We start from the raw sequence: 12,988 nt of genomic DNA, 5'->3' as shown, positions 1-12,988 counted from the left end.
AGAGAGAGAGAGAGAGAGAGAGAGAGAGAGAGAGAGAGAGAGAGGGGAGGATACCACTTTGGTGTTTGGTGTTAGCTTCTCACAAGACCATAGGGTATGGGGAGGGGATGGGGGAGTTGAGAGGCTGGGGATGCAGCTGGAGAGATAGCTTAGCTGTTACGAGCCCTTGCTATTCTTGAAAAGGACCCAAGTTCAGGTTTCAGGACCCACCCACATCTGGTGGCTCACAACTGCCTGGAACTGAATCTCCAGGGGTTCTGGTGCCTCTGGCCTCTGTGGACACTTGTACCCATGTACACATATGTACCCCCCACACACACATACCCACACTTAAAAATAAAAAGTTTAGTGTGGTGGTACATTCCTTTAATCAGCACTTGGGAGGCAGAGACAGGCTCATTGCTGAGATCAAGGCTAGCCTGATTTACAGAGGGATTCCAGGTCAGCCAGGAAGGGCTACACAGAGAAGCCCTGTCTCAAAACAAACAAACAAAAAAATCAAGACATGAATATAATTTCAGCCCTCTGTACCCAGAATCTCTGCATTCATGCATACAAGCAACCTCTAATGGAACATGTTCAAAAACCCCAAGTCCACCTTGTGTCTAGACCTAACATGTCCGCTAAACAACACACAGAAACCCAAATAGTATCTCAGTTACAGTGAATGTAGCCTGATTGTCATCTGGAGAGGATTTAAAAGGAAGGTGTGTGTGGCCCCATGAGCATTCTGTATGAGGGACTCCAGCATCTCCAGATGTCTGTATCCCCCGGGTTCCTGTATCCAATCACTTAGGAGCGCCAAGGGACAAGTGTGTGTTGAACAAGAATGTGGTCGTTCTAGAGACCCAGGTCTGATGAAGAGCTAACTCAGCAGGCAAAGGCAGAGAGTGCCCCACTATTCAGAAGCGCGTACTCTCGGAGGCAGGGGGAGGACTGCAGGACACTGATCTTGGCAACTAAGAGGAGGAGGGAGAAGGGTCTCCCGCATCAGACTAGTCCTGTCTGGGTTCCAGAATTAGCCATGCCTTCCCATCTGAACATGGTGCCACATGTTTTTAACCCCAACACTTGGGAGGCAGAGGCAGGCAGATCCCTGTAGAGAGAATAACTTATGTATTGTATCAATGCATCACCTGTCCATTAAAAAGCCTATGGCTTAGGGCTTAGGCAGGAAATGGAAGTGGAACATCTGGTAGGAGAAAGGATTCTGGGATAGAGCCAGGCACAGGGAGATCTGCCCAGGAAGACGTGAGGAGATGGGCACATGGTCCCTGAGCACAGGTAACCAGCCACGTGGCAGGATGGAGGTTAAAGTAAATAGGTTATCTTTAGTTATGATCTAGTCAGAGACGAGCCTAGCTATATGACCAAGGTATTTGTAAATATACTTTTTGAGTCTGAGTCTTATTTCTGGGAGCATGAGTCTGGGAAGCAGAGCCAGGCGTAACTTCAACAGATCCCCGTGAGTTCTAGGAGATCCTGATCTACACAGTGAGTTCCGGGACAGCCAGGGCTGTATTGAAAGACCCTGTCTCGGAAAGCAAAACAAAACAAAAAAAAAATGATATAAAGGTAGATGGCTAGATAGATGATAGATGGATAGATAGATAGATAGATAGATAGATAGATAGATAGATGATAGATGGATAGATGGATAGATAGATAGATGATAGATAGATAGATAGATAGATAGATAGATAGATAGATAGATGATAGATAGATAGATAGATAGATAGATGGATGGATAGATAGATAGATAGATGGATAGATAGATAGATGATAGATGGATAGATAGATAGATAGATAGATGGATAGATAGATAGATGATAGATAGATAGATAGATAGATAGATAGATAGATAGATAGATAGACAGAACTAGCTGGTGAGATGGCTCAGCAGGTAAAGGCATTTGTCACTAAGCTTGATAACTTGAATTCAATCCCAGGGAGTGCATGGAAGAAATGAGAAAACAAACAATGCAAATTGGTTTGTCTTCCACATGCACCAGATGCATACACAATGAATGAGTGCATAAAGAACTGAATGAATGAATGAGTGTACAAGCACTGTGACTTGTGCCTATAATTCCAACACTTTGGAGGTAGAGGCAAAAGGATCATGAGTTTAATCCTTGGCTACACAAGATCTTGTCTAAAAATCTTTAAAAAGTGAAGAAAGCCTGGCATGGCCGTGGGTGCTTCAAGCCCAGCACTTTTGAGGCAGTGGCAGGTGGATTTCTGAGTGAGTTCAAGGCCAACCTGGACTACACAGGAACTTTTGGTTAGACAGGTTACACAGTGAGATGCTAAGGACGAGGGAAGATGATAAGAAAAGACAGGTAATATGCCTTAGATATTTAGAACATTCTATTATGGAGCTGGAGGTATCTTAATGTTTATGAGCACTGGCTCCTCTTCCAGAGGGTCCAGGCTCTGTTCCCAGTAGATACATGGCAGCTCACAACCACCAGTAACCCCAGTTCCTTTTCTGGCCTTCTCTGGCACAAACCACAGACATAGTACACAGATAGACATGCAGGAAAACACCCATACCCATAAAATAAAAATTAATAAAAATACCATTCAGTTATATCATCTGACTATATTTGGAATGTAGGAGTTTGTCACAGACCTGTTTTCTGTGTTTTTCTCTACCTTCCTCAGAATGATAGCTTTAAATCCTAAGCTTCATGCTGCATGGTCACAGAATGGGTGCAGAACCTACAGGTCTCACATCCTTGTACCAATAAAGTCAGCAGAAAAGAAGAAAGCAAATGGAGACTTTTTTTTTTTTTTTGTATATTGAGGAAGAGAAATAATTAGTCCAGGCTGACCTTAAACTTATAATGACAAACCTCTGATCCTCCTGCCTCCGTCTCCTGAATACTGGGATCATACACATGTTCTACCAGGGCCATTTTCTTTCTTTGTGGCCTTTAGTTTTGAGACAGGGTCTTACTGTATCCTTAAGTGGCCTGGAATTTGAGATCCTCCTGCCTCTGCCTCCCAAGTGCTGGATTACAGGCTTTGCCATCGGGCCTAGCAGTTTGTATATTTTATTCATCATGAAAGCTTCTATCCTGGGCCAAGCATATGGCACATACTCAGTAAACCTTTATCAGTTCTTAGGTGACAGAGCAATCAGAGCTATATATTGTGGCCCTGCTTCTTACAGCAGTAATGACCTTTCCTGGGTGTCATGTGTAGTGCCTTGGGTTCTGTGACATACTGACTTGCATATTAGGTGGGGTGTGTGAGCACCGAGCCCAACTGGTAGGAGCACTGTGCACACGGGGATCTTCATGAATGACGTGTATACTGGGCCAGTGTAAGGGATCTGCCTGGCCTGAAGTTCTCCAGTGCTGCTGTCCTTGCCTCCCACCCTCTCTGCCCAGACCAGCTTCCTCCCTCTAGCTCCGTTTCTATTTCTGTCTTGCTTTCCTCCCCCCCCCCCACAAGGCCTCAGGGGGCCCCTGGCTAGCTTGAAACCTTCTTCCTTTTTCACCAGGATTAGGAAGGAGTTTTCATGACAGGGTATCTGCAAGCACTGAGATGCCCAGAGTCCCTGACTTGGTCTAAACCTTATTCAGTCCCTGCATAGCCTCTCCTCCATCACCCTCCACTCCCCAGCAGACCCTGGTCCACTTATGCTTACACAGGTAAGCACAGAGGGCTCCTCCCCTAAGCACAGAGGTCTCCTCCCCTACTCCTTTTACAGCTGGCTTTGGAGACCCCAGCTCAGCTAGGGTCACCAGAGCCATTCCCCAGTCTCCAGACACAGCTCCAGAGGCAAACTGCCAGTTCCACTCTTTTCTTCATGGGAAGCAGACCAGGGAGGAGCCCTCTGACAGGGACTTCCCCTCCCTCTGGTTCTGACCTCTGCCTGTAAAATAGACTCTGGACATCTATCCCACCCAGTGAGGGCAGCCAGGCAGGGGCAGAAACTGCCCCGCTGAAAGGGCTTCAAGTCGAGGATGGGGCAGAAATTGCTCCATCTGCCTTTTATTGCTAGAGATGTTTGCAGGTTTAAGACAGTGTCTGGCTTTGTTGCCCAGGCTAGCCTCAAACTTCTGAGCTCAAGAAATCAGCCTGTCCCAGCTTCCTGGGTAGCTAGGAGTCCAGTTGTGTCATCTTGCCCAAATCAACCTGCCTTTAAAAAACAAACAAACCATATTTTGTCGGCAAAAACAAACAAAAATACCCAGGGTCTCATGTAGGCCAAGCTGTCGCAAACTCTGTGTGTAGAAGAGGGTAGTCTTTAACTTTTTACTCTTTAAACCAAACGTTGATTTTTTTTTTCTATGTGTAGCGTGTCCGAGTGTATGCTGCGCATCCCACACACATGCCCACAGAAGCCAGGACATGGGATCCCCTGGAACCAGAGTGACAGACACTTGCGAGATGCCAAATGGGTATTGGGAATCAAACCTGGCTCCTCTATGAGATCAGTGGGTGCTCTTAACCATTGAGCACTCTCTATTCCCTAGTTTTGAACTTAAAATAATTTTTTTGGTTTTTGGTTTTTTTTCTGTGTAGCCCCGGTTGTCCTGAAACTCACTCTGTAGAGATTCATCTGCCTCTGTCTTCCAGAGTGCTGAGATTTAAGGTGTGCACCACTACCAATTGATTTAATTAATCAATAATCAATTAATTAACCAATCAATTAATATTGTGGGTATTTCACATGTGCTATAGCACTTGGGTCCCAGGGATCAAATTCAGATTGTCAAGCTTGGTGGCAAGTGTCTTTACTCACTTGAGTCAACTTGGCAGCCCAGTCTTGAACTTCTGAGTGCCCTGTTTCTACCTCCCAGGTATCAGTATTTCAGGCATGCTCCAGCATGCCCAATTTCTACCTGCTTTGCTAAGTCTGTTTTCCCAGGACACACACCTATAAACCTGGCACTCCAGAGGATAGGGAAGGATAATAGAAAGTTCAAGGCCAGCCTTTTTTATCAAGACCCTGTCTCAAAAAAAAACAAAAAATGTTTGTGATGGTACATACACATAATCTCTGCACTCAAGAGGCAAAGACAGAAGGATTGCCACAGATTTGAAGTCAGCCATGTGTGTGTGTGCATGTATGTATGATTGTATGTACTTCTGCATTTGGGTACGGTAGTGCAAACCCCCAATCCCAGCACTTGGTAGAGGCAAAGATCACAAAAAGCTGGGAAGCTAGCCTACTCTAGGGAGTTTCCAGGGCAACACAGTGCTACATAGGGAGACTCTGTCAGAAACCACACACACATACACACACACACACACACACACACACACACACACACACACATGCATATATAGAGGCTAGCCTAACCTATATAGGGGTTTTCCAGGGCAATCCAGTGCTACCCAGGAGACTGTCGAAATGAATTGCACACACTCAGGTATGTATGTATGTATGTGCTTGGTGTGTTTGAGATGTCTCAGCGAACAGTGTTTGTCATGCAAACATGGGGCAGTTCAGACCCCCAAATACACTCAGGAAATCATCTATAAATCCAGTATGGAGGCAGAAGTGGATAGTGGAGGACCCTGGAGTTCACTGGCCAGCCAGTCTAACCTAACTGATGAGCTACAATGAGACTCTGTCTCAAAAAATGAGGGGGGTGACAGAGGAAGACATCCATTACCTTTGACCCCCGCACTCACATATGGGTGACCGCACCAACTCATGTGGATACGTACCCACATACTAAATCATTAAGTGAATAGTGCATGTAGAATTGCTGCTTTTTTTTTTTTAATGTTGTTTTGAGATTCACTTACTATGTAGCCCTAGCTTGTCTGGAACTCATTCTGTAGACCAGGCTGGCCTCAAGATCACAGAGATTCCCCCCCCCCCCAGCCTCTGCCTCCTGAGTTTTGGGCTTAAAGTCAAGGACTATTATGACCAGCTGGAATCAATATTAAATAAATTAATCTCAATTTTCCACCCTCTGGTTATGCCAGGACATGTTATCTATTCCACCTGGCCTCAGCGTCCGCATCTCTAAGATGGGCTAGCAGTATGGATGTCCTAGGATAATTGTGATGGTTTAAAGTGACCAACATACTGGCCATCTGTCACTATCATTTTTTTTGTTTCTCCCCACCTCCGAGTCTGCCTGCGAGTCTCCCCATTCCCATTGTCATGTTCTCTTCAGTCTGATTCAGAGCCCCTCCCTCGCCCTCCCCCCCGTCCCCAAAAACACACACTCACACACTGGTCAGCAGAGCCGCCTCAGACACAGAAAAAAGTTTAATTCTGCTGCGGCGGAGGGTCCCGGCTCCGAGAAGGGGATTTGGTTTTTGTTTGTGTGGGGATTCATTGTGGGGCTAAGGAAGGTAGAGAGAAGAGTCTGGTCCTTCTGTGGGACCTGCCCGGAAGATGGTGAGGACAGGGAACCGGGAAAGACAAGGACACTGGACAAAAAAAATAAACAAGGGAGGGCGGAGGGAGAAGAGACGACCATGGGACAGAAAAAAAGGGAGACAAGTAGGGAAGGACTTAAAACAGACGACAGAGGGCAGGAAAGACAAGGACGTAGGAGGAAAAAAAGGAGAAGCCCCTCCCTCCAAACCAGACTGGTGGGACCAGGGATGGGGCTGAGTGAGGGGACTGGAGGCTTTGGAGGCCGCCGCGGGGCAGAAGAGATCTAGTCCAGCCAGATACAAGGAATGGGCCCCTCGCCCCTGCCCCAGGGTCCCGGGTAGGGTAGGGGACTCGTGTCTCAGTGCTGCAGTGTGGGGGGGCCCCGCCCCTCCCCGCGCTTCGCTGTGTAAGGCACCGGCTCCGGCGAGGTCCGCGAGCGCGCGGGGGACGGGGCAGAGGAGTGGAGTCGGAGAGGCCGGCGACCTGCCACCAATCCCGAGGAAGGCCGGCCCCGCCCCTCGCGCGTCCCTTCTCTCCAGCCTCCCCCGCATCCGGCCGGGCTGGGCAACTAAGTGCGGCCCACAGGCGTCCCGGTGCCCGTGCGCCCGTCGCTCACACGGTACTCTCCAGCATCCATTCGGTGCTGGTGAAGGCCAGGCGTGCCCGGGCGGAGCCCAGCCCCAGGTCTCCGTCCTCCCCGGCCGCGCCCCCTCCGGCCCCGTCCAGGTGTGGCGTGGACCGGTGGCGCTTTGTCCGCCGGGCGCGGCGCGGGTAACTGTGACTCTGGAACAGCGCCCCGTAGTCCCCGTCGAAGGAATAGCGTTGTTGTGGCCTCGGCCGGGCCGGGGCTCCCCCAGGAACCAGAGCTAGCGTTGGGGGCGCTGAAGTTGGAGGCCCCAAGGCCCCCGAACGGCTCCTTCGAGGGCCGGTCATGGCCCTAGATTCCTCCCCAGAAGTTTCCTCGGAGGGCAGCAAGCACAGCGAGGTGGCGGAGCCACCCAGAGAGCGTCCAAGCACCACCTCTAGCTCAGTGGAAGTCGCCTCGGCCTCCATGGCCTTTGCCTCGATGGCTGCAGGGACAGCCACCTCCCGCAGCGCCTCGTAGCGGTCTGGAGCTGGTGGGGCGGAGGCCTGCTGCGCACCTGCGCCGTTGGTCTGAGAGCACACGTGGCTGACCCGAGGGGGCGTCCTGGACGTCCCCTTAATGCGGCGGCTGTCCCCATCGCCGTACACCTTGTAGCGAATCATGAGCAGAACGATGAAAACGAGGACCGAGGCTACGATGACGCCCCCGATGGCGATGATCATGGTGCCGCCCAAGAAGTGGGCCCTCAGCGGGCGGCATGGTGCAGGATCTCCCGCGGTGGTGAATTGCACACAGCCCACCACTCTGGTAGCCGGCAGAGCGGTGGCCCCGTCGTCGTAGACTGCCAACACACACAAATCATAGGCGCGGCCAGCCGCCAGGTCATTCACTAGGAAGGTCTGGCTGGTAGAAGGGATCATCCTGTGGAAAGGGGTACAATCAGGACGCAGTTAGCCCCACTCTTAACCATGTCCCTTCACTTTACACCCTAACTGTGGGAAACCATGGTACTGGGGTCTACACAGACTACAGGATCCATTCAAGTCAATATAATGCCAGCCTCTCTTCACTGCTCCAGACCACACCCCCTCATCTATATGCCACGCCTCCAGAACCACCGGACTTTAGCATCACCTACTGGGACTATCTCTGCTCTACCTTGGAATATTATCACTCACGATCCCTGTACATAGCTACCATTTAAGGAGATCAATGCTATGGCCACCACCACCCCCCCATCTGTGTGCCCTTCCTCCATTCAGATGGACATTGGAGTTAACGGTGGTGGACTGGTAGTCCCTGGTCTTCATCCAGCCTCCACCTCCTGAATGCTGGAATTTCAGGCTTACAGATGTGTACAAACATATTGGTTTGTCTGGTTTTGTTTTTGTGGTGATAGGGAACAAATCCAGGGCTTCCTGCAAGCACTCCACTCTCCTCTTTGATACACTCTTACCTTTCGGGAAGGGAGCATGCTGCAAGACCAGCCCCAGCTCCTGGCTCAGTTTCCAAAGCACCTAAGCTACATATTACCACTCACTGCCCTTCTAAGTTGCACTCTGGCTTACAAGCCATACCCCTTCAAGGCACCTTGAGACAGCTCCTCTAGAGGCAACCGGATGTTCTATGAACGCTCTTCGTTGTACCACCAGAATTCCAGGAACCAATTCACTCCCTCTACATACCCTCCACATACTCATCCACGACTGACTAAACTGTAGCCAAGCATGGGCTTCGTTCTTTGCTATAGCCTCCTCTCAAATAAGGTACATAGCATAGCAAAGTCCTTCAGTTAAATACCCGGGAGCCACCTCTCTGCCCTTTGCTAGCTCTGTGACCACACACCTGTTTCTTAACTTCTCTCTGCACCATTTCCCTCTAACAGGGACAATGAGAATCCCAATATCCTTGAGACAGCACAAGGAATGAATGAGTTAACGCGCCCAAACCAAGCCCAGATTGTCTAAGGATGTCACTGTGAGCTAATGTCCCATCCAGGGTTTCCAGCAACTCTGTGGGCTCCTACTCCAAGGATATCTGCCCATCTCTGTCTCTTTTTAGATTACATTTAGTCTACAACAATATCATTGTTAACTGGCCTGACCTCATCTAAATTACTTTGATTAACGTGTATTTACGTGTGTGCAAAGAGGAGATCAGCGGACAACTTGCAGGAGTCTGTTCTCTCCTTCCACCATATGTGACCCAGGGATTGAACTCGAATCTTGGGTCATCAGGCTTGGTAGAAAGTGCCTTAGGCCACTCAACCATCTCACCCGCTGCACCCTCTACATCCCTCTAAGATCCACCCTAGGGACATTCCCTCCCAGACTTAGGTGTCTTTTGATGAGCATATCTTGGCACAGTCTGTTTGGGCTACTTCCAGCCTCAGGGAATCCAGAGTGTGGAGTGTGCCCTGACTGGCATGCGCTGCAACCAACCGCGCAAGCTCTCCTCTCCTGCCAAGGCTCTTAGTGGCTCACCAGAGACAAGCACCGCCCCTTCCTCTGCTTGAGACCATGCAGAACAAGTTCCACCTCCTCCAAAAAGCCATGCCTTGTCTCTGAGCGAGCTTACCTGTCAGAGCTCCACAGGCCTGCCAGTGGGGCTGCCTGCTGGTCCTGAGACCCTCTCCAAGAAGGTCCCTGCCATCTGGCACAACCCCCTACCCTAGGACTTCAAGCATAGGTCCCACCCTCCCCCAAAGACCCCACATTAAGTTCTTCATTTTTCATAAATCACCCACCTCAAGCTGCCCTGACCCCCTTCTTGGCTGTAACCTTCCCTTTTCTTCTCCTAGAGGCTTGGATTTCCTTGGTTCTTCTCCCCAAATAACCAGTTGCCAGGGGCTCCCCCCTTTTCAAGGACAGTCACTGGCTCCTTAAGAAAGCCTGGGCCCACGAGTCTCTCATTGGCTGTCAGACCAGAGCAAGCAGCTGAGCAGGCTTCTTGTTGGATGTCACCTCAGCCCATGGCTGCAGAGAGGAAGTTAACCCCTGCAGTGCCATCCTATCTGTACAAGCATCTGCAAAGGAGGATGCAGGATAGAACTGGGGCCCTCGGGGAAGAAGTATCCTTGCCCAACTGAGGAGAAGCGACCACCAAGATCTGCTTACATACTGGGTCTGGAGCTTTCCCCGACCCTGCCACACTATGGCTATGGATCAGAGAGGAGAGCGATGAAAAGCCACACAATCCAAATGACAGAAATGCATCATCCATCTCCCCACCATCCCTGCCTGGCAAACACTAGGTATTCAATAAGTGTGCATTCAAGCATATGAAAGACAGCTCTGCCGCTCTCTGTGAGAGCAAATGATCTCTCCCACAGAGCATCAAGTTCTGTGACTGAAAAGAAAGAGAAATGAGGGTGTGGCTCAGTGGTAGAGCACCAGCCTAGAATCCCCCAGTGAGGGGCTGGGTTTATCACAGGAGGATTGCCTAGCATGTGTTAGGCCTTAAGGTCAATCAACAGTACCATAAAAATGAATGAATAAAAATAAAATAAAATAAAATAAAATAAAATAAAATAAAGGCTGGCCAGATAGCTCAGTGGATAAGGGAGCTTGCTACCAATGTAACAACCAGAATCTGACCCCTAAGACATGGTGGAAGGCGAGAACTGATTCTCACAAGATGTCCTCTGATTGCCATATGCATGTTATGGCACACGCGCACATATCTAGGGAGGGCTTCTGACACAATGTCCTCAGTCCTGACAGCCAAAGAAAATGAGGAAATGTGTACTTGGTGTAATGATATAGTCCCTGTAATCTCAGAAGATAATGACTTCTGTGCCAGCCTGGACTATATAGTGAGTTGAAGGCTAGCCTAGGCAAAAGCGTGCCTCAAAAACAAAAGCAGAGCCAAGGGAAGAGAGAGCCCCTGGCAAGCACACTGGCTGACAAGGATACAGATGGAGGCCAAGAGCCAGGCTTATCTTGAAGGGCTAAGCACACTCAAGTTCTTGGGGCTACCACTGACAGGGAAATGGCTCCCAACCCTCTAATAACCCAAAGAAAGTGAAGCCCAGGGCCAGGCACTCAGCAGACTCTACAGTGCAGAAGGAAGGCAAGAACAAGATGTTCCTCTTTAGCCAACAGCCATTTATCAAGTACCCACTGTGTATCATCCCTGCTGTGCCAGGGTCTGTGACTGGGACCCGTACGGACAAGCTATGAAGATGGAGGGACCACAGGGCTCAGGTACTGATTCCCAATGGGCCCCGCCCCTACCCACTGGGCTGTGTATTCCCTCAGGACAGGGACTGGTCTAATGGTCTCCTCAGGGCGCAGGTGCCAATGGTCACAATGGAAGCAGCCATTTTATTTTATTTTACTTTATTGGGTTTTTTGAGACAAGATCTCACTGTGTAGCCCAGGCTGACCTCAAAGGCACTGCATAAGCCAGACTGACCTTGAACTGAAGATCCTCCTGCTCAGCATCCCAAGGGCTTGGACCACAAGCATGTGGCACCAATGTCTAACTCAGAGCTGGGGTTTGTTTTTTAATTCAGGAAGCACATATAATGAATACCTACTGTTTCCCAAGTAAGGATGGAAAGGGGTTAGGTAATTATTTCTTTATAAACTTTTATTTCAGGGCCAGGCGGTGATGGCACAGGTCATTTTTCCCAGCGCTCAGGCAGAAGCAAGCGGCACTCTGATTTCAAGGCCATCCTGGTCTACATAGTGAGTTCCAGGACAGCTAGAACTACAAAGAGAGACCCTGTCAATAATAACAATAACAATAATAATAATAAAATATACTCTTATTCTATGCATTTCTATCTTTTCTTCTCTATGACTCAGAGCCACGCCCAACTCAGGGCCCCCAGTACAGCACAGTCGAAATGCCTAGTGGGAAAGGAGGAAGAGAAAGTAGAGACAGACAAGGAAGAGAAAAAGACAACAAACTCTGGAGATTGTGAGGAAAAACAACGGACATGTGTCTATAACCCTCTGACAGTGGCTTCTAATCAGGGTGGGTATGGAAATAATTCGTAGGCACTGGTTAGTGTTTTAGCACTTTGAAACAAACTAGGCTTATCCGTTAATCTGAACTGAAACAATGTTTCCATCAGACTGGCCTGTAAGGGGAGGGGGGCGGTCCTTGATTAATGATTGACATAGGATGGGAGGGTCCAGCTCACTGTAGTTATTCCCACCACTGGGAATGTTATATAAGGTGGTCCTGGGTCGTTATATAAGAAAGCAGGCTGAGTAAGCCATGGGGAGCAAGCCAGTAAGCAGCACTCCTCCGTGGCCTTCGGGTTCCTGCCCCGAGTTCCTGCTCTCACTTCTCGCATTGATGAACTTGTGACCTTTGAGCTGTAAGATTGAAAAATAAACCTTTTCCTCCCCAACTTGCTTTTGTTGTTTTTTGTCTTTTGTAATTGTTGTTGTTGGACAAGGTTTTTCTGTGTAGCAACTCACTCTGTAGACCAGGACATCCTCAAACTTAGAGGTCCATCTGCCTCTCCCTCCAAAGTAATGGGATTAAAGGCGTGCATGTACTACCACCGCCTGGCTTGGTCATGGTGTTTATCAAAGCAATAGAAACTAAACTAGAACATTATGTTTCTATTTTTCTCACGCTTTTTGCTTTCTGTTTCTATAATGTAGGGGACTAGAATAGCAGTATTGACAGAAATAGAAATATAACTATAAACATGTGTGTTTTATGTGGCATAATGTTAACTAGTGGGACTCATGATCAAAGGCCTCTGGAGATCAAGTGATGTTGACCATGAACTCCGTGAGATATTTATTGTTTGGCAGTACTGGGATGGAACTCAGTGCCTTCCCCAGCTTAGCAAGTGCTCTGCAGAACCACGCCCCAGGCCCTCACTGGGGGATTCTAGGCAGGGGCTCTACCACTGAGCCACGCCCCAGGCCCTCACTGGGGGATTCTAGGCAGGGGCTCTACCACTGAGCCACGCCCCCAGCCCCTCACTGGGGGATTCTAGGCAGGGGCTCTACCACTGAGCCACGCCCCCAGCCCCTCACTGGGAGATTCTAGGCAGGGGCTCTACCACTGAGCCA

General features: G+C 49.3%; 1 protein-coding gene across 3 annotated transcripts in view; it reads right to left on the bottom strand.

Moving 5' to 3' along the window:
* Positions 1–6,287: 6,287 nt before the first annotated feature.
* Positions 6,288–12,988, bottom strand: part of Lrfn1 (leucine rich repeat and fibronectin type III domain containing 1) — a 15,871-nt gene continuing 9,170 nt past the window's right edge. For all 3 annotated transcript variants that reach the window (XM_029479168.1, XM_021168265.2, XM_029479169.1), the window contains one exon: positions 6,288–7,865. In XM_029479168.1, the coding sequence (XP_029335028.1) occupies positions 6,971–7,865 (895 nt within the window). In that variant the 3' untranslated portion in view covers positions 6,288–6,970. The remainder of the gene's footprint in view (positions 7,866–12,988) is intronic.

Source organism: Mus caroli, chromosome 7, assembly GCF_900094665.2.
Source record: "Mus caroli chromosome 7, CAROLI_EIJ_v1.1, whole genome shotgun sequence".
Lineage (NCBI taxonomy): Eukaryota > Metazoa > Chordata > Mammalia > Rodentia > Muridae > Mus > Mus caroli.
Note: the sequence above shows the minus strand (reverse complement) of the source record. Positions and strands in the feature narration are given on the sequence as shown.